The sequence below is a fragment of the Drosophila guanche genome, unplaced genomic scaffold (genome assembly GCF_900245975.1).
Source record: "Drosophila guanche unplaced genomic scaffold, DGUA_6, whole genome shotgun sequence".
In the NCBI taxonomy this organism is placed as follows: domain Eukaryota; kingdom Metazoa; phylum Arthropoda; class Insecta; order Diptera; family Drosophilidae; genus Drosophila; species Drosophila guanche.
This window is the reverse complement of record NW_022995750.1, coordinates 72,643-93,973: the sequence shown is the minus strand read 5'-3', so window position 1 is coordinate 93,973 and position 21,331 is coordinate 72,643. Positions and strand designations below refer to the sequence as shown.

The following is a 21,331-nucleotide window of genomic DNA, read 5'->3' as shown; positions in this document are numbered from 1 at the left end:
TTCGACTAGGGTAAGTCTCAAGCACTTCTTCTTGTAGTTTCTGTGGTGTTTTTGAACATCAAATGCGCTTAACTGGGTCGCCTGCCCTTCTTCACTCTTTTAGCTCGCACACGCTGTGAAACACATCAAGGGGAAGGGAAGACAACCAAGCAGCGGACAAATTGATAAAACGTCACAGAATGAAGTCACACAGTCGCATCGAATCACAATCATCAAAAAATACACACAAAGGGTACGGGAAAGGGTGTAAGAAAGGAAGGAGGGGAGCTCTGCAATAGCGAGAAATTCCATGTCTTGTTGGGGGAACAGGAAAGTGGAAGTTATTGTTGAGGTGGGATTTCTTTCGCTTTAATTTCTGTGCTTTTGTTTGGTTTTGTGAATTTTCCTTTAGCTTTCTTCCGGTTTTTTCTCAAGTTTTGGACTCTGGTTATGGAGTGGAGACATAGTCACGTAATGTAGTAGCTTGCAGCGGATCGTAGTATCTACTACGTGTTTGTTTATCTGTGGCCCTGACCTAAGACAAGCGAATCGGACAAGACTCTGCCCGTTTATCTCTTTGTCTGTGGTAAGTGGGTTATCCCGCGCGTGGGAGTAGGAAATGGAGAATAATATTCAAAGTAAATGTGTGATGATTGGGAGCATGGTGAAATTACTAATAGGTGACGTTGTCACCACAGTGCTCCGCATTCGAGGAATACCAGCTTGTCAGTCGTTTGCCAAACGTTGACGAAAGAGGTTGTGCAGCGCACGATTGTCTTCTTCTTCCTTTTCTTCATTGTTTACGAATGAAGACGTAAGCGGAAGACAATGAAATATGCATGCAACTACTATTTTATTTTGGATGTGTTTTATTTTTATTTTTAGAAATAAACATGTCTGCAAACACATTGTTTGCTATGCCGAACCAAAACTTTGCATGGAAGTATTTTAGTTCCAAGAGAACTATTATAACATACATATTAAAATGTTATTATTTGTTTTGAACTATTTCGTTTTATTTATTATCGAACATCTTTTCTTTGCTGTCAGCAGAAACAATAAAAGCGAAGAGTGCAAAACGTAAAACGTTTGCTATCTCTCTCTAGCGCTTGCCTCTCTGAGAGTTGAGAGAGCGTGGTGAATAAGCTGGTGATCCTCCACTCAGCTGATGACGTTACCTATTAGTAATTCTACTATGATTGGGAGTATTGGTTGGTGTTTTGTTGTAGGTGAAGTTGTTGGAATAAAGATTCGATTGTTCAATATGATTTAACTCCACAAAGAATTTAACATGGTAGCTTCTTTTTTGCTCAACCTCAAACCCAATTTAAAACTAATCAAATTTGTCTCTCAGAGTTTAAAGTAATCGAATGGCTGCAGCTGTAGCTGTGTGTCTAAGGATGTGGGCAATTTGTTGATGAGATTTAATTAAGTTTATGTTCAATTAAAGCCTTGCTATCTAGGCCACAACTCCAATCGATGAATGGATGGATGGTGTTTCTTTGTTTGTCTCTGCATATATGTAATTATAATTATCCAACCGTTATCATCTCAGAGATACATAAGTTTAACCATGGGGTGAGGGACAATGTATCTGTGTGTGCTTTACTCTCCAGATGTGGAGTGTCACTCTCCACAGCGAAGGAATGAGCTGGAATGTGTTTGCACTTGGCACCGCCTTGGGGCTATTTAATGTCGAGAGGAGTGGAGCGAAGCTAGGTGTTTGCCTGCCATTTGCTGTAATGCGAGGCGATGATGTTTTCTGCCCCACACGATGATGCTCGATTGATTTTGCACAACGTTTTGAACAGTTTGGTGTTCTAATAATTATAGGGGCGGCATTTGGGGCACGTACAACAAACAGTGGCATAACACGAAAGCAAACGTATTAAATACAAAATACAGGAAGAACTCAACCTGCCTCCACCGGCCTCCAAGAGGCTGAAGGCCGCTTAAGTAGTCGTCATCATCAGTCATGCGTGCGCAGATATTTTAAGTGCTTCCTTTTGGTGGAACGTGCTCCAGAGGCAGCTCCCACTCCTTACCATCGATAACCAAGTATCGGACTTTACACCTAGCAACAGATAGAGAGAGAGAGAGAGAGAGATAGACGATAGAGAGACGAACAAACAGAGGTTGCTGCCACCGTTGGCTCCGAGGCTCGTCCTTAAGTGCATCAGCCTACCCAACCATCCACCCATGCGATTACCAATCTAACGGGTGAATCCTTTAGGCCTCTGCCAGGCGGCTGCACTTCATTCCTGATTCCCCCTGCGACTGCCACTGCCCCTGGCACTGCCTCTCCACTGCCACTGGCAGGGCTTAAAGGGCCATAATAAATGGACACTCGAAGCGCGTGAAAGGATGAAATCGCAGGGAAATTTACTTTCAAGTGGAGTTTGCAAAACTACGATAAATGTGGGTCCCAGTAGCTATTCCATCGATGTGGGAAGAGAGAGTGTGGGCTGCATGGTTAAAGGGGATTTGCAAAGAGAATCCAGAAAAGATAAAGCTATTGATAAGCTACTTTAACTACTGCTGATTAGTAAAGAGTACACTTAGCACATTGTTTAATCAGCAGCATAAGTATTTCCCATTTTCAGAGATATTACATCCGGAAGAATAACTTCTGACAAAACGATTCTGCACTCGTTACCCCTTCCGCATTCATCGTTGTTGAATATCCCAGGGTATTTCTCCACTGGTATTCGTGTGTTTAGCGGCTTTGTTGTGGGATTATTACCCACTCACCCATCCGGCACATAATGGGTACGAGTGTGTGCTGTATTATGTGCTTAAGCACCCAACGCAGCAGAATGGCAGCAGTAGATTCCATCGGTATACCCATTGCATTATGCGAATCTCATTGCATTATATTGGCTCTGCCTCTGCCTCTGTCTCTGCCTCTCACTCTGTCTCTGCCTCTTCCTCCTCCACTGATTGTTGTTCTTGTTGATTGTTTGCTGCTGGCTGCTGTGGGTGTGGGTTTTGCTGCCTTCCACAATCCAGAGACAATAGGTGTTTGTGTTTGCATGCAGATGCGATGCAGCGGTTAAGCGCAAGGTGTGCTTGCTCTCAGGTAGATCGGACTCGGCTAGAAAAGTGCAAGAAAGCGCGCTTGGAAGCTCGAAGCAACCGAGGTACATACATATGTAATCGTGCATGATCGAACATGTTTGATCGCATATGCCGTTGCTGATATGTTTACCGCATGCCCTTACCCCTCCACCACATAAAATGTAACTTCTTTAAGCGTTCGCAATACAGTTACCATAAGCACCTTTACCATTCTCACTGCTTGGCACTCTTGGCTCCGTCTTTAATTCTCTTCCCCCCCCCCCCCATGTCCCATGCTCCTGGAGCACAATGCGGTCAGAAAAAATACAGAAAACAAAAACAAATCCAGAGAGATGAAGGAAAAATCTGATTTTCTTTTGACGGAAAAACACTGCATTAGAGAACCGCCTACTGACACTTAAAATACAACAAAGAAATAAAAAATAGAAAGGAAAGAACAACAAAACAAACAATTAACCCTGCAATGCCAAAGAAGGGTGTGATGTGACCGCTTGACACTTGTCAAGAGGAAAAGCAACGGGGGAAGGTGTCAAAGAAAAGTTGCTTTTGTTAAAGGTAAAATTATGATAAGAGGGGACTTTTTATGTCTTTATTTAAAGGGTAACTTTAATGAAGAAAATGCCATAAAATTGTGGATCAGATTTTATGGAATGATTATTTCTGCATAATAAAATAGGACAATAACTCTCACATTTTCCCAATAAATTCTCGCTTTAAAAACTCTAAAGAGCCTGCCCCTTTTGGAGGGCTAAGATTGAGTGGGTGGCAGGATCTGGGCCTGGGAGTGGGGGCCTGCCTTCAAGGTCAGGCCTCTACTAATACATCACGGGTCATTTATTTGAAATGCTCTCATCCTGGGGCTTCTGCTGCCACTCAGCTGCCACTTCGCTCCACTCCCCTGGGGGTCTGGGATTGTCAAGTGCATGAAATATTTCAAAACATTTCGGAGACTCTTTCTCGAGGGGGTAGAACGGGGCTGTGTGTGTGTTTGACAAGCCTTCAAACTCCCGTTAAGCGGCTCCCACTCTTCAAGTGTGCCGCCTCTCAAGGGGCACCACCCCTGCTTTTCCCTTTCCCAAAGAAAAACGAAGAAACGAAAAAGGAATTCGAAAGAAATTTCATTTCCTGGATGTTCCACGAGTGGGAATGGAGGAGGCTCAGGCCCAATCCTGGACCTCGTCCTGAAGCTCCTCCACTTCACTATATACCACTCCACTCATTCATTCATTTGGCTTTAACATAAAACCAATTTAAACTTGGCCCAAAGGCTTGGGAGCAAGGAGGGGCAGGGACTGTTTAACGTGCCTCAATATGCAGCAGACAGACAATAACAAACTACCTCTCGCGCACACACAGAGGAACAAAAAAAGAGGGAAAAGAGAAAGAGAAACCATTTTAATTTCATTTCAGAGAGGAGTCGTAATTTTAAGTTCGAGTTCGAGTTTCCATTTGAAGGGAAGGATGGAGACGGCCACCTGAGAACGGGTCGGGGCGGGGCTCTGGAAGCTGCCACTTAATACTCGTGGGAAAAACAACAATGAGAGTTTGAAAAAACGGAAGAGCGGGAAACAGGGAGGAGGAGGATGTGGAGGTGGAAACTTGATAATAACTCGGAACTTCCCAGTCATCCCACCCGCCAGGATTCTTCTGGGGGCTTGCATTTGGTTTTTGGCTTTATTCCTTAAGAGCCAAAAGTTTTGCCTCACCTCGCTGCCCCGCCACGCTTGAGGATGTTGTGTTTCGTAGGAGGATGTGGCACTGCCCCCCTGCTCTTTCCCTGCTGCTCCCTTTCATAATTTGCGGAATTGCTAGAGGATTGTGGAAATTAAGCGACTCCTTGGCTACGCCTCGCTCTCTCTCTCTCTCATAACAAAAACAAGGCATCTTCCCACTTAGGCGATAACGATTAAGGCAACAGATTTATGCACACACACACACACATATGAGAGTAAGTGTGTTTGTGGTACATGCCACAACAGGTGCCAGTAGCACACCACACAAGGAGGCGGCCCAATCTTCTAGCCCATCATCTGCTTGGGGCTCCGCATCATCCTTTTGGTCCTCTCCCGTAGTTAAGTGCAGGCGCAATTTAAATTCCAAATTTGTTAAACTGTCACAAGTGTTTTGAATGCGAAATGAGGAAGTGGTCCACCAGCGCCCACACCTCCATACCCCTTAGAGGCCGGTAGCACAGACAGTGCGGAACATGACATTAGGGCAAAGGTTTTCAGGGAAAGCAATGAAAATTTCCCTATATTAAAAGACACAAACTACTCGGAGATTTATGATATAATTTCTTTTGAAAATTTACTTTGAATTGTTTAATTTGCGAGCAAAAAACATTCCATCGATTGTATACCTTATACATATGTCGCACACTGTAGCATACAAGCAAGTGCCTCGAGTGCATGGGGGCACGTGGCTAGGCGCATAATTATACAGCGAAAATCTGTGAAACCCATGAAGAAGCGATGAGCGATGGCTAAGCAGTAGAGGGGTAACGGGAAGGGGCGAAAAGTGGGTGGGGCAAAGTCAGGTAAACGTGAAAATTGCTTGCAAAAATAAACAAAAAATCCAAAGAAAAAGGAAACTTTGGCTTTTAGGAAATTCTAGTGGCGTGGGCAGGAGAGGGGCCAACCGTGATGTGTCCTAAACAAACAGAGAAAAGTTCGGTGGAGTGGGTAGACGCCTCACGCTGAGTTACGTTGCTACACGCACATCGTGTGGCATGTGTAGGCGAGTGAGTTGCTATGTGTGTGTGTGTGTGTGTGTGTGTGTGTGTGCGCTGCATGAGTTATAGTAATGATGTTGCCCCACTCAAGAAGTAGAACGTGGCATGCCCCAAAGAAGGCGCCATCGGGGCTTATGAATAAATTAAGAGTCCTCCTTCTCCTCCTCGCAGGAAATTTTGACAGCAGGCGCAAATAAAAAAGAGCAATTTAAATGCGAAACGAACGAAAAATGTTGTTCGAGGAGGCGACGCCTCCAAGAAGCAGATTAGCAGATAGTGGTTCAGGGGACAGGAGGAGTCGAGATAAGGCCAAGACTGAAGATAATTCCGTTTAAATAGAATCCCAGGCAAAAGGTTCTTCGTCTTCTACGCTCCATGCCACATGCCATGCCCCCTAGGCTACGCTTTGGGGCAAACAAACTGCAANTAGCATACAAGCAAGTGCCTCGAGTGCATGGGGGCACGTGGCTAGGCGCATAATTATACAGCGAAAATCTGTGAAACCCATGAAGAAGCGATGAGCGATGGCTAAGCAGTAGAGGGGTAACGGGAAGGGGCGAAAAGTGGGTGGGGCAAAGTCAGGTAAACGTGAAAATTGCTTGCAAAAATAAACAAAAAATCCAAAGAAAAAGGAAACTTTGGCTTTTAGGAAATTCTAGTGGCGTGGGCAGGAGAGGGGCCAACCGTGATGTGTCCTAAACAAACAGAGAAAAGTTCGGTGGAGTGGGTAGACGCCTCACGCTGAGTTACGTTGCTACACGCACATCGTGTGGCATGTGTAGGCGAGTGAGTTGCTATGTGTGTGTGTGTGTGTGTGTGTGTGTGTGTGCGCTGCATGAGTTATAGTAATGATGTTGCCCCACTCAAGAAGTAGAACGTGGCATGCCCCAAAGAAGGCGCCATCGGGGCTTATGAATAAATTAAGAGTCCTCCTTCTCCTCCTCGCAGGAAATTTTGACAGCAGGCGCAAATAAAAAAGAGCAATTTAAATGCGAAACGAACGAAAAATGTTGTTCGAGGAGGCGACGCCTCCAAGAAGCAGATTAGCAGATAGTGGTTCAGGGGACAGGAGGAGTCGAGATAAGGCCAAGACTGAAGATAATTCCGTTTAAATAGAATCCCAGGCAAAAGGTTCTTCGTCTTCTACGCTCCATGCCACATGCCATGCCCCCTAGGCTACGCTTTGGGGCAAACAAACTGCAAGAAATAAAGAAAATGACGCCACTGACATCTCAGCGCTGGAACGGCGGTGGGGGGTTCAGGAGCGAGGCGTCTGGAAGGGGCACTCGTACAGGTGATTTACATAGCATACTTAAGTGGAGCACTTTGTGAACTGCAGGATTCGCGTTGGGAAGAGGGATATCATCATCATCAGAGCCATAACAAATGCTGCTCCCACGAACACAAAAAACACAGCAGATGCAGAGACAATGATAGAGACAGAGACAGAGGCAGAGAAAGGGAGAGAGCAAGTCTAGGCTGCAGCCCCCTCAGGGGAAAAGAAAATCATAAAAAACGAGATGGGACATGTGAGACGCTTCTTACGCGTCACAACTTTTATACCCGGCACTCAGTACTACATCTGCACCTTAGCGGTGTTTTGCCAAATTTTAAATTTTTTCTTCATCTGTCATCTACGTACATCTACAACACTTCTCACACAAACACGCTCCTTTAACTCGCCGCCCTTCCCTAGACCCACACACTGCAGACTCGCGGCAGAGGCAGCGCACAAAAAAAACAAATATAAGCTGCGGGACGGGGTCGGCAGAGGCCGAGTGAAGCAGAAGCAGAGTGTGAATGAGAGAATGTAAAAAGAGCAACAAAAGCTGCGGGACAGTGTTGGTTTAGCCACTGCTAATTAATTTCTTCTTTCTGGCTATAATAACGATCCGATCGGATCCCAATTTGGTGATCTGATAGATATGGCCATTTCCTACGGAATGGCGTTTTTAGTTTTCTGTTTTCTTCAAAATTGTAGATTTGGGAGGTTTTTTCCCGTTTGCGGGGGCGGAAGGGGGCGTGGCTCATTTTTTAAATACTTGTAACAGTGTGAGTATACAGAAGTCTGGATGCAAAACTTGGTGGCTCTAGCTCTTATAGTCTCTGAGAACTAGCCGACAAACAAGACGGACAGACGGACAGACAGACATGGCTCTTTCGACTCGGCTATTGATGCTGATCAAGAATATATATACTTTATGGGGTCGGAAACGTTTCCTTCTGTGCGTTTCATACATTCACTTTGTGCACAAATACAATATACCCTATTTACTCTTCGAGTACCGGGTATAAAAACCAACGAATTTTGATGAATAAAATGTATTACAAACGACCGAAAGACAGACGGTCGAAGGAAGGAACGAACGAATGAACGAACAGATGGAGAGCATACGGCAAGGAGTTAGACATTTTTATTATGTCACCAGAGACGACACGACTGACAGAGAAATCAGAGAGAAGCGACAGATGGCAGCACGCGATGAAAAAAGGCAGAAACAGAAGGGGGAGCATGAAACCGATGAAAGGAGTGGGAGTAGGAGAATATGCCCACGAAAGACCTAGAAGGAAGGGGACACATCGATCAAAAAGGAGGAAATTAAATGACAGCAGCCAGCAGACTGAGAAATGCCCTCCATTTGAGAATTTTCTTCAGGTTTTAATTTAAATTGAAATAGAAGCCTATAAATGTATCCTTATTCTTTGGCATTATTTAATAACTTCCCTAAGACTCTTCCCTCCGGGCTTTTCCCATCAAGAACACCCTTCATTCACTTTCAAAAAGTACCAAAACTCTACCCCTAAAACCATAACCATCCCGGCAAATCCTGGCATTGCTGGCAAAGTACTTGAGTTGTCCTCAAAACTTAGGGATTCGTTGGGTTTGTGGAGAGTCAAGTCAAGTGTCAGTGCAGGATTAGCGACGACGACGACGGGGAAAAGCTTGCAACAGTCGCGGGACAACAAACAAGTTTTGCGCATTAGTCGTCGCCCCACGCCCCACGGCCCAAAAATTCTATGGAAATCCGAGGGGAGTCCTTGGAGCTCACCTAATTCAATTATTATTGCTCCTGCGAGGAGAAACATCAGCAGGCGGTTCCAGGACACAGGACATACGCGCTGGAAATATGTTTTAGAATAAATATGATTTATTATGTTTGACGTCGTGGACACACCCTCAAAGGGGTTGAAAAAAAGGGGAGACGCCCCTCAGGGAGAAGGCAATCTGTTCCACAGCCTAGGCTAAAAAAGAGTCAAAGGGTAAATGTTTTACCACTCCAGTGGGTTCAGCGAATCCTTTGCAAAGGCTTTTGGGTCATCAACAGGTGAAAGGAGGAGCTCGGGCTGTGGGCTTTGGGCTTTGACAAACATGAAAGGGAAATGCGGAAAATGTGGGAAATGTATGCAAATGCAATATAAATTTACTGTATGATTGATATTGGTTATGCAATGAACACGACACGCGTATCGACTGTACATATATGTATATTCCTTGGCTGCTTTCCAGCCTTAATGGATGTGATATAATATTGACACAGGACGAGCCATGAGAGATTTCCCGGGTGCCCTCGAAAAAATAAAATGATTGCCAGGAGATTGCCGGGCTATTAGCGCGGGCCCCACAATAGTCTGGGTGCCCAGAAAATTGCGAAATTGATGGGGAAATCTTATGGAGAGCAAAGCTCTTTGGCTCTCACTGGATCACTGCCTCAGAGGCAGATTCGCACAATGAAGTCGACAGGAAATTCTGAAAGAGTTTGAGGCGAGTGATTGAATGATTAAGGAAGTCATTCACATGATTTTTGGAAGGCGTTGAAGGTTGATTTTTTAGCAGATTTGCTTGAAGATTTACCATGTAAATGATTGAGTGAGAGACTAGGAATAATCTGTGGAAATTAAGGAAGTCTTCAGAGATCTTTATCCCTGTTTTTACACTTGATATCCGATTTGGTCTTTAGTTGATAGTTTCCTCGTTCCTTTTCCTTCCTCGAAACGAGTCACAAAATACATAATTAATGCACTCAAAAGACATGGTCTTGCTATTCTCTCTTTTATATCTAATTATCTCATGGTTCGTTCACACATTTAAATATTAAACTAGTTCTCGCTCTCCCTCGTTCTCTTTCTCTCTCTCTCTCTCTCTCTCTCTGCTAATTCCCCCATTAAATATTAACCACTGAAAGAAGTTTTCACTTTTAATATGCTCCATTAAGAGCTTTTACTAAGCTTTATTTAGTCCTGGGCGTTTTTTCCTGTTGTTTTTTAGGAGCATTTGCCAAGCGGTTCTCTGGGGCCGCAAATTGTGCAAATTGATTAATTGCTAAATTCCTTGAACCATAAATAATTTAGAGAATAATTTAAAGAGAACAGCAACAGCTGTTGAATGTTGCATGTGGATGAATGGTGGATAGGGGAAATGTTGAAACTTTCACTCGAAGAACTGCCTCGAAATGTGTATATTTAAATGCATATTTAACTGCCACAACAGAATTATTTGCATATTTGATTGTATTTTAAACAGAAGAATGAATGGAATCCATGCGATGCGATGGGTATATGATGGAAATTCTTGACATGTATTTCCCCCCTCCGAAAAGGTTGCCAAAAGTATTTTTTTGTGTGTGTGGCATTAGTTGGGGCTTCCACACACACAGGCAGTCGGGACGACTTTGAATGGGTGTTCCGTGTCCCTTGTCCTGTTACGGGGATTCTGCTGGATGTCCTGCATAATCCCCCCTAGATTATCGCACAATGGTGATGCCACACACACACACGCATTTATTCAGTGGAACGTGCAACGTAATATGATTTAGAATGAACCATAAATTCACCCAAAACACAGAGATGGACAGAATTGTAGTTCTAATCAGGCAAAGGACAAAGCGATACATCCACAGGAGCAGCCACACAGGATTAATAGAGCGAGGCGTCCTCATGGGGCATGGATGGGTGGGTGGCATGCAACCAGTTGAATATGAAATTGAATTTATATATTGAACATTTATGTGGCACGCACAGAGAGAGAGAGAGAGAGAGAGAGAGAGGGAGAGAGTAGCAAAGGGTACATCAGGCTAGAGACTGGCTGCAGTAGAGGAAACACAATGATGAAGGGATCTTCGGAGACGGTTGGATACGCCCTTAATGGATCCTTCTGCACCCGTGGAAGTTTAGTTTTTTTTCAATCGAGATGATTTGCTTTATCAAATATCCATCAGTTGCCTCTTAATTATTTTCAAGAGTCCCCATAGCCTCCTCGTTTTCGTTTTTTCCCCATTGAAACTTTCCGAATCCCCAACAAAAAGTTGACTGCAAAAAACTAGTCAAAATTTGTGTCGTGCCGAGAGTTTATTCGGCATTAGGAGCGGAGTATCTGTTGTATCTCGGGTGTAGCCCATGGCACAACAACTTACCATGGAGCATGGATGGATGGAGAGGTGCAGGTGCAGGTGCAGGGGTTAAGGGTTAAGATTGAAGGGTCACCGGTTCCCAGCATTAACTTAAAGTCCAAGCCCCCGAAGCGAACTAACGAACGAACGAACGGGGGAACGATGGAGCCCATGGCCTAATCCTAAAATGTTCAGTTTATGGTCCAAGCAGCCAAGCGACTGGGGAAAATGCTCTTCTCTCTCCTCGTAGGTGGAATTTATGTACCCAAATGAACACACACACACACACACACACACACTGACACACATGGTGTATCCCCACAGATATACATATGTACATACATACATATATCCTTGTTGTATATATAAAGAGAGGAACAGGAAGGAGTGGAGTGGAGTTTATATATACGGGAGTGCATACTCTCTCTGGGTAACCCAGTGTGTTGTGTTGTCTGCAAATAAACACACACAAAACACGGCCCAAACTGAAAATATTTAGTCGGGCTTTTATGCATAACTAATTGGCTCGGGCTCTCGCACTGGCTATGGGTCGGTCCCAGGTTCGAGCTTCCAGCTCCCAGCTATCAGCTCCTGTTGCTGCTGTTTGTTTGTGTGTGAGTGTGGTCTGCTGGTGGCCAGATATATGTTCGTGTGTTCGTTGGTGCCACCAACACGTTGGTGCATGGACTCTGGACCGGACTCTGCATGCGTGCGTCCCGGCCGGACGCTTCAGGAATGTTGGCGCCTTCGAGCGATGCTTTCCCCTTTGCTAACCCAAACCCAATCCCACAGCGATGCCATCCCACCCAGCCCGCAGTTAAAGTGCACAATTTGCCACAATGTTGCTTGTTCGTTTCGCACCGCCCTGCATGTTGTTGCTTGTCATCAACATCGTTATGTTGTTATAGCCATCATCATCGCCCAGCATCTCCCCCTGTGCTACCCCATCATCATTATCATTGTCACGTTCTCCACCTCTCTCTAGAGAGAGATAGAGCGAAAGAGTGCATTGTCAGCTAATTGAATTTTCAGCAAGAAATGAAATTTAATTTATGTTTATTGTTATTGTTATTGTTTCTGCTTAACGCCACACAACAAACTGGCACAAAAATTAGTAAAGGATACGATTAAATAATACACTGCAATAAGTGCACAGAGCGACTAGACTGCATTAAATAAGGGGATAGGGATTTCAAGTGGATTTCCAAGAGATTTTAGATGGGCTTTAGCAAAAGATTGTGGAATGGATCCTTTGGAATGGACTACTTTTTGTATACCAAGAATCTTCCAAGGTTTAAGCTTGCTTTTGGATATGTTTAGCAGTCCAGTATATGAAAACGCTGCTGCTAATAAATTGCCCAACCTCATGGATAGATAATTGCTGCAAAGGGCATTCCACAGTTGACTTTCTCCCTCATTTTATTCTACAGGAAATCTGTTGATTCTAGCTTATTGAAATGCCTTTTCTTTTTGTTTAAACAAACAATTTCACGTGATTTTGTATCTTGTTTTCGTTTGCAGTCCTCACAATGAAGCATTTCCTATGGCTTTTGATGCTATTCCTGGCTCAAAGGGCAGCAAGGGGTAAGTTTGTCCCAAAATGCACCCCAAGAGGAGTTGCTAAATGTTGAATTTACTTTCATTTTAGGGGAAACCAATCTACCTCCAGTGTTTACCCAAACCCTAAACAATATTGTCTTGTACGAGAATGTGCCACTGGGCACAGATGTCTTTCGACTCGAGGGCTATGATCCGGAGGGCAGTGTCGTCACCTTTGGGGCCATTGGCTCTGATCATTTCAGTGTGGATCCCGTGTCGGGCAACATTACGCTGGTGAAGCCGCTGGATCGCGAGGAGAAGGACAGTCTGACGTTTCTCGTTTCGATCAGGGATCGCGTGGATCCCGAGGGGGACTCAGAGAAGGACAATGTGGTGCAGCAGCCAATAACATTCATCATTTTGGATGAGAACGATAATCCACCAGAGTTTCAAAAGGTAAGTGGGATCGGTTCATCTGTATCATAACTCCTAAACGATCCTTTGTTCCCCTTTGTAACCCTTTGTTTGTGTAGACCCCCTATGAGGCAGATGTGAATGAGGATGCAGCCGTGGGTACAACCATCTTTGATAAGATTCTAGTCAAAGATCGGGATTTGGTTGGCGACAGCTTGGATCTCAGGTGCCAGCCACAACAGCAGAGCCCGGAGGCATGCAGCAAGTAAGTACTTTCCCTGAGATCCCTTGACATTTCGCCCTCTTACCTGTGACTTTCAGATTCCGTTTGGAGCTGCTCAAACGGGAGCCCACTGTCCTCACTGCCGCTGTGGTGCTGAATGACACGCTGAACTATAACCAAAGGATGATTTACCATTTCCAGATCGAGGCCAGCGATGGACTGCACAGAACCCAAACGACATTCGAGGCGAGGGTCAAGGATGTGCAGGACAAGCCGCCAGTGTTCCAGGGCTCCCTGTCGACGGTTATCGATGAGGATAGTCCCATCAACACTCTGGTTCTCACCGTGCACGCCAGAGACGGCGATACCGGAGAGCCGCGAAAGATTGTCTACGATATGCTGACAAGTGAGAAGAGTCCCACAACAGAGAGGAGGCAATATCTTTGCGGCAATATTAATCCGCTTTCTATCCCCGAAATCAGATCCCAGCGACTACTTCCTGTTGGACTCCCACTCTGGAGAGCTGCGCACTGCCAAGCCGCTGGACAGAGAGGCACTCGAGGGTTCCACGGGGATCATCTCATTGCTGATACGCGCCCGGGAGCTGGTCAATGGAGTGCCCTCTGATGATGCCCTGACGAGTGCCACGGCCAAGGCCACTGTGACGATCCGCGACGTGAACGACTCCCCGCCGATGTTCAATCGGAAGGAGTATGCCGTGTCCCTGGAGGAGAACACCTTGCCGGGTACACCGCTGGCTCTGGACATGAGTGTGAGCGATGCGGACGTGGGAATCAACTCGAAGTTCGCCCTGCGACTGGAGGATGTCTCGGGGGTGTTCGACGTCGAGCCGAAGCTCGTCACGGGCTACTCCCAAGTGAACATCCGCGTGGCGAATGGCACCCTGGACTACGAGAATCCCAACCAGCGAAAGTTCATTGTCCTGGTGATCGCTGAGGAGACGGACACCAGTCCGAAGCTCTCCTCGACGGCCACCATCACGGTGAGTGTCCTGGATGCCAACGACAACAAGCCCGTCTTCGAGCAGGAGAGCTACTCGGCCTCCGTATCCGAGGCAGCACTCCCTGGCCAGTACATTGCCACCGTCACTGCCAGGGATGTGGATTCTGGCAGCTATGGCGACTCGGGTATCCGCTACAGTCTCTCCGGCACGGGGGCGGAGCTCTTCCACGTCAACGAGCAAACGGGCGTCATCAGCCTTGCCAATTGCCATGCCAACGACCCCACGAGCAACAGGCAGCAACCGAGGAGGCGGAGACGTGACTTGTCTGACGAAGAGGAGGAGGGTGGCAGCCTGGAAATGCTATCCATGGAGGAGACGGCCAACCATAAAGCGGACACGCGAGAGATTAGCACAGAGCCCACCGTTCAATATACGCTAATCACACAGTCGCCAGTCACAACAGGAGGAGCCACAGCTACAGCTACAGCTAGTGCTTCCTCTCCAGCTTCAGCTCCATCTACGGCGAGTGCTAATGACAACACGACAGTGGATACGACGTGTCTAGACTACGAAACGGATACCACGTACTTCTTGTCATACAAGGTGAGTGCTGACTCTTGCAGGATTTGTAGGGGGGGAATGAGAGCTGCGTGTCATACATTGAAAGTAGCTAAAAGATGTGTTAAAGCCTACAAGAAAGATTCGAGATTCAACCCTAATCAACCTTTCTTTCACTGCAGATTCCCAGTACAAATATTTCTGATACTAACACCTCTTCCCTTTCCTGCTTTAGGCCACCGATGACAATGGAAAGGGACAAACGGACAGGGTCTCCCTGCGCATATCCGTGACGGATGCCAATGACTCTCCACCAGTGTGCGAGAGTCCGCTCTATAGGGCCAGCGTGGATGAGGGCGCCCTTGTCTTTGATTCCCCACTAATCGTTAAGGCACGCGATGCAGACACCATGTCGAGCATTAAATACAGGATCCGCGGCACCGAGCAGGTGGAGGGGATCTTTGAGATTGACAAGGAGACGGGACAGATTAGCATTCGTCCGAATGCCACCCTGGATGTGACGAATCTGCAGAGTGACCAACTGTTCTTTGTTGTGGAGGCGAACGATGGACTCTTTAGCGCCAATTGTGGTGTGAACATCACCGTGCGGGATGTGAACAATCATGCGCCTGCGTTCGACCAGCAGAGCTACAGCGCCGTCGTAGAGGAGAACTCGGAAATAGGGACGAGTGTGGAGCGGGTGAGGGCCTCCGATTTGGACACCGGGAAGAATGCGGAGCTGCGGTATCGCATTCAGCAGGGAAGCTTCGATGACTTCGGCATCGACGAGCGGACCGGAGAGATCTTTGTGTCCCACAAACTCGACTACGATCGGAGGAACACCTATGCGCTGCAGGTGCAGGCCTCCGACCAGGGAACGCCCAGCCTCACGGGCACTGCCACCCTGACGATCAATGTGCAGAACAGCAACGACAAGGATCCCTACTTTGTGCCTGCCACACAGCACGCAGAGGTGCGAGCTGATGCCCCACCAGGGCACCTGGTTTACACACTGATTGCTCTCGATCCGGATGTGGCCAGTTACAATGCGCTGGAGTTTGCGGCCACCGACGACATCACGGCCATCGACAAGGAGGGCAAGGAGCTGCCACACAACGACCGCTTCAAGGAGTACTTTGACATTGCACGCAATGGCAGGGTCTTGGTCAAGAAGCAGCTGGATCGCAGTCTGTTTGCAGTGATGAGGATTAATATCTTGGTTACGGACAGCACAGCCCCAAATGTCCAACAGGTAGAGGAGAGGAGGAGTCTAATTGGAGTCAATTTGAGAGAGTGTTTCTAAGCGCAAAACTCTTTTACATTGCAGGGTCGCGGTCTGCTGATCATCCAGATAATAGATGTCAACAAGATTCCACCGGTTAGTAGAAGATTCGTTAAGTAATTGGAATCATTAGATTATGGAGAGGGAGAGAGAGAGAGGACTGCTGTTTAATCGGAAGGAAAGCTGAGGTTATTCAGCTCAAACTCATACAGGGAGTCCTCGCTGGGGCCAATACTCTGCGCGTCCTCGATGTTGTAGCTGTTGAGGTGAACCAATCGATTATGCTGATCCGAATAGTAGTTCCTGCAGAGCAGGGATACTTCCTGGATCTTTATCGTTAGCTTAGAGAGGGGAACTAGAACTTACAAGCTGGACAAGGAACAAGTGATTTTGATAACCATTTTGGCTAGGAAGACCACAAACAGGGCCGTGCTCTGGGGAAAGAGGTAGTTGAGAACGCCATAGCCAACGAGGAGCTCGTAAAGATTGAGGACCACATCGTTGATGGCCTGCACAATGATGATGGGCATGAGCAACTCTGGCTGGGAGTTTGTCAAGATGGGATAGCTGAAAGCAACGATTGGAATGTCAAGCAATAAGTGGGGGGGGGGGGGGGGGGGGGGATGGCCTTCTTATACTCACATGGCCACCACACTTGCTGAGAGTCCGGCAAAGGTCAGTAGGAATCGCAGGACGAGCAGGATGGTCGTGAGCAAAGTGAAGCACTCGCGGAGCCACTTGTCCTTGCCAGAGGCATCCACCATTACCGGCACATCCTTCAGGTCTCCGTACAACTGATGGATGTTCAGGTAGTATGCGTAGTAGAAGATGGAAAAGGTGTTCCAGAACATCAGCTGCCTGTCCTGCTGGGCCATCTGATGTTTCGGATTAGCAGTCCTATAGTGGTTGTCTACGATTGTGTTTCAATTTTGAGTGATTTTACTAAGCAAACTTTGTCCGATCTTCATTCAATCACAGCGCTTCAGTGCTCCGTGGAGTGCGGAACAGCCGCGAATCAAGCTGCAAATGGTGGAGGAGCAGCCGGTGGGCACTGTGCTGACGATACTGCAAGCCACAGATGAGGACTCGAGCATCGGGGAGTACAACATCACGGAGAACGAGTACTTTGCCATCAATCACACGAGTGGTGCGATCTACTCCATCGCTCGCTTGGACTATGAGGCCGTGAAGGAGGTGAAATTCCTGGTCACTGTCAGCGATACGGGTGTGCCCGCGCTCACCTCCACTGCCGATGTCGTGGTGGACATTATCAACCTCAACGACAACGAACCTCGGTTCAGCCAAACCGATTACTACTTCAACATCACCGAGAACTCACCGCGCGGCACCGTGGCCGGCAAGGTGGAGGCCCAGGATGGGGATGTGGGTGTCTTTGGGGAGATTACGTACACGCTGATTGGGGAGAACGACAAGTACTTCAGCATCGATGCGTACACGGGGAATGTGATGGTGGCCAATGCCTCGATCCTCGATCGGGAGCAGATCAAGGAGCTCACGCTATCTGTCGTGGCGCAGGACAAGGCACCAGCTACAGTGCAAAAATCGGCCACAGCAACGGTGAGTAGACAATCCTTCGGTGACGGATTCAACTGAAATCTCTTTCCCATCCACAGATCCACATCAACATCCTGGATGTCAACGACAATGTGCCCGTGTTTACCCGCGAGATTTACAACTCAACGGTGGCGGAGAATGCCGCACATCAGCCGCCAGCAGCACTGCTGCAAGTCGAAGCCATCGACCTGGACGAAGGACTCTACGGGGATGTGCGCTACATCATAATGGACGGCAATGAGGCGGCACTCTTTAAGCTGGACGCTCAGTCGGGCATTGTCTATCCCGCCCAGAGTCTGGCGGGCAAGCATGGTGTCTACAAGCTGACAATCTCCGCACGCGACACCCAGGGATCAGGCACGATGGAGAGCACCACGAGGGCTGTGATCACAGTGATGCAAGTGAATCGCCATCGTCCAGAGTTTGTGATTCCCGCGCTGTACAACGCCACGATTGAGATACCCGGGGATATTGTGCAGCCCGACTATCTGCTGCTGACAGTCAAGGCGATGGATAACGACACGGAGGAGAATGGGCAGATTAGCTACCATCTGCAGGTGAACAACCAGAACCAGCAGGAGAACACAGAGTTCAAGATCAATGAGGTCACGGGGGAGCTGCGTGCCAAGCAGCAGCTCAATCGCAAGAATCGCGCAAAGTAAGTGAAGGGCATGAATCCAACTTCATTCTGTATTCTGCATTCTGTTCCTTTTCAGTTACGACATCATTTTGGTGGCCAGGGATGCCGGCAATCCCCCGTTCGAGTCACTGCGCCTCCTCACTGTCAGCATTGTGGATGCCAATGAGAATCGTCCCGAGTTTCCCGATGCCTCCAATCCCTACAAGGTGTCTATTAACGAGAACAGCGGTCGCGATGTGAAGGTTGGACACATTCAGGCCGCTTCGAGGAGCAAACACAATCGGGACATCTTCTACTACATGCTGCTGGGAAACGAGGATGGAGCTTTCTATGTGGACAAGATCACGGGCGACATTTTCACCAACAAGAGCCTGGATCGCGAGGAAACGGACGCCTACACGCTGTATATTTTGGCCAGCATCAAGGCAGATCTGCATATATCCGAGGAGGAGCGTGCCTCATTCTCCATTAAGACGCTCAATCGGGATAGCACGGTAGCCAAGGTAGCCATCACAGTTCTGGATGTCAATGACAATGCGCCCGAGTTCGAGAAGGCCATCTACTACGCTGGAGTCAATGCCAATGCAAAGATGAATGCGGCCATCACGCAGGTGAATGCCACCGATGCGGATCAGGGGAAGAATGCGAAGATCGAGTACATGATTGTCGCCTCGAATCTGTTCAAGTTCGGGGCCTCCAAGTCAACGGGCTCGATTGTGCCCAGTCCGTTTGCCATTTCGCAGGATGGCAGGATCACAGCAAACACCATCATGGCGGAGTACAACCAGGATCGCTTCGAACTGGAGATTCTGGCACGTGAATTGGAGCAGCCACAGCGTTCGGTCAGCACCAAAGTATTTGTAAGTACAACAAAGAATTCCATAAATACTTTCGGTTGCTTCATCTGTAATTGTCCCTCTGCAGATTTGGGTCTTTGATGGCACACAATTGGTGCGCGTTATCCTCTCCCGTCCGCCCGAGGAGGTCTACCAGGAGCAGGAGGAGATCATCGCAGAGTTGCGGAATGCCACGCAGCATAGGATTATTGTGGATGAGATACGCTACCATCTGGATTCGGTGGGACGAATTCGCATGGACTGGTGTGACCTGTACTTCCATGCAGTGGATACCCAAACCCAGCAGATTGCACCCGTGGATGAGATCCTCAAGGATATCGACAGGAACTATGATTACCTAAAGGTAAGCGCTCCCTAAGCGAAGTATTTCTTACCGAAATCGGGTATACTAATGAGTCCTCCCTATCGCTTAGGATTATTATGCTGGCTTTGCCATAGAGAATGTTGTGCCAGCCTACATAGCCATTGTCCAGGATGAGTTTGACCTTGCCGTGGCAGGGCTCGTGGCTCTGGTGATTGTCCTCTTTGTGGGCGTCATCAGCTTCATTGTGTTGTGCTGCTGCCTGAAGCACTGGAATCTGTCGGTGCCCGTGGAGACGCGACGCAAGGAGGCGCTGATCAAGAAGCAGATCATCGAGGATCTCAACACTACAGAGAATCCCCTCTGGATAGAACAGTGCGTTTCATAGCTGCCATAAGGGATGCCACTTCTAAATATTTCCTCTTTCCGTCGATAGAAAACTGAAGCTATACGAGGAGCAGGAGCTGACCATGCAGGTATTTTCGGAGCCCGATCACATCTCCAATTCAGAGGCCCCGGGTCATCTGGATCATCATCGCAGCTCGCTGGAGCAGGTGCACCATGTTGGTCAGACGGTGGACAACACTTATGCCACTATCCAGCCGCGCAACAACCAGAATCGCCTAACGGGCGGTGCTGGCGGTGGCTCCCTGCGGAGCGGCGGGGCAGTCAGGGCCGGTGGCGTGGGCGGCGCTGGACTGATGCTCGCGCGCGTGGATCCTCATGAGTTTGCGGACTATGCCACGCTGCGAAACAATCGAGCGCCTTCTGTGAGTAGCAATGCAATCCAATTCCAAAGTATTCTTTCTCATCTTTGTGTCTCATCTTGCAGCTCTACGAATTCACGGGTTCCACATTTCAGGCACCCATACGGGATGGCGACGATGCAGTTGCAGAGTTGATCTAAGCTGGAGCCCACGCTGGAGCCACCAGCCCAGAGCAAATGTGTAAATTATGTAGTAGCTACCTGTGTAGTGGATTCTCTGATCTGTGTTGTGTATATTCTGAGTTCGCCGTTGCGTATAAACCAAATATTCTACACAGAAAAACCGCACACACAGAATACTTATATATAAAGAGCGTATATACACATGTATCGTATATAGAACGTAGCCAGTATCTTGTATGCCAACATGAATATGTAGAGAAATCAACTAAAAGCTAACCAAGAAAAAGAGAAACAGAAGCAACAAGAACTACAAGAACCCATAGAGGAATTTCTCCCGCATAAATAATGACAATAATATATATATACTATTATATATTGAGAATGTCTAGCCGTAATGAAACGATATGAATATGAATATGTAAGAGTTACAATATGTACACCCTCATCCTCTGCTCACTCCACTCGAATGTATGATTTTCGCGATATTAGTTTTAACATGTCTCGTCACGTACAGTCCCATATCCATATTGTGTCTACAGCCTAAGCTGTAATAGCAATAACATTAAGGCTACAAAGAGACTAAATTATTTGCTCTTCCAATTCCGTGTTACGTATTACGTTTAGTTTATAGTTTAATTAGCCAAACTTGCTCATATCCATAAGCATCGCATCGCATAAGTACCTAAGTTTAGTTCGGAGAATTGGAATTGTGCAACGAATTATGTTTAAACTTTAAACTACTCCCCCGCTGTTTGAGTCCCCCCCTCCCAACCACCCAAGGACAGAGCCAGAAACTCATTTGTGTTTGCATTTAAAAAATACATAACTATTATATAAATAAAATACAAAATGTAACAAGTCGAATGCGTTTTTGTTATGAATTCTTCAAAGGTTCAATAATGTCCATTCTTATC

At 47.1% G+C, this 21,331-nt stretch overlaps 2 protein-coding genes across 3 annotated transcripts in view; one reads left to right on the top strand and one right to left on the bottom strand.

Annotated features, from left to right (window-relative positions):
- Window positions 1-20,835, top strand: part of LOC117586507 (cadherin-87A) — a 74,553-nt gene extending 53,718 nt beyond the window's left edge. For both annotated transcript variants that reach the window (XM_034276634.1, XM_034276635.1), the window contains exons 3-16: window positions 12,697-12,759; window positions 12,824-13,170; window positions 13,248-13,393; window positions 13,450-13,757; window positions 13,834-14,918; window positions 15,109-16,125; window positions 16,201-16,251; window positions 17,134-17,733; window positions 17,790-18,388; window positions 18,447-19,230; window positions 19,295-19,570; window positions 19,641-19,903; window positions 19,965-20,298; window positions 20,361-20,835. In XM_034276634.1, coding sequence (XP_034132525.1) covers window positions 12,697-12,759; window positions 12,824-13,170; window positions 13,248-13,393; window positions 13,450-13,757; window positions 13,834-14,918; window positions 15,109-16,125; window positions 16,201-16,251; window positions 17,134-17,733; window positions 17,790-18,388; window positions 18,447-19,230; window positions 19,295-19,570; window positions 19,641-19,903; window positions 19,965-20,298; window positions 20,361-20,435 — 5,948 coding nt within the window. In that variant the 3' untranslated portion in view covers window positions 20,436-20,835. The remainder of the gene's footprint in view (window positions 1-12,696; window positions 12,760-12,823; window positions 13,171-13,247; window positions 13,394-13,449; window positions 13,758-13,833; window positions 14,919-15,108; window positions 16,126-16,200; window positions 16,252-17,133; window positions 17,734-17,789; window positions 18,389-18,446; window positions 19,231-19,294; window positions 19,571-19,640; window positions 19,904-19,964; window positions 20,299-20,360) is intronic.
- LOC117586513 lies at window positions 16,290-17,072 on the bottom strand. The gene is made up of 3 exons (XM_034276643.1): window positions 16,798-17,072; window positions 16,522-16,722; window positions 16,290-16,458 (listed from the first exon to the last, which is right to left on the bottom strand). The coding sequence occupies exons 1-3, from the start codon at window positions 17,028-17,030 to the stop codon at window positions 16,323-16,325; spliced, it is 570 nt and encodes a 189-aa protein (XP_034132534.1). The 5' UTR covers window positions 17,031-17,072; the 3' UTR covers window positions 16,290-16,322.
- Window positions 20,836-21,331: the final 496 nt, after the last annotated feature.

Excerpts from the sequence above, each read along its gene's own strand:
- LOC117586513 (XM_034276643.1), bottom strand. The coding sequence starts at position 17,030 with ATGGCCCAGCAGGACAGGCAGCTGATGTTCTGGAACACCTTTTCCATC. Across the intron at positions 16,723-16,797 it reads TCAGCAAGTGTGGTGGCCAT|CTATCCCATCTTGACAAACT; the intron begins GTGAGTATAAGA and ends CGTTGCTTTCAG. Across the intron at positions 16,459-16,521 it reads ACTTGTTCCTTGTCCAGCTT|GAACTACTATTCGGATCAGC; the intron begins GTAAGTTCTAGT and ends CCTGCTCTGCAG.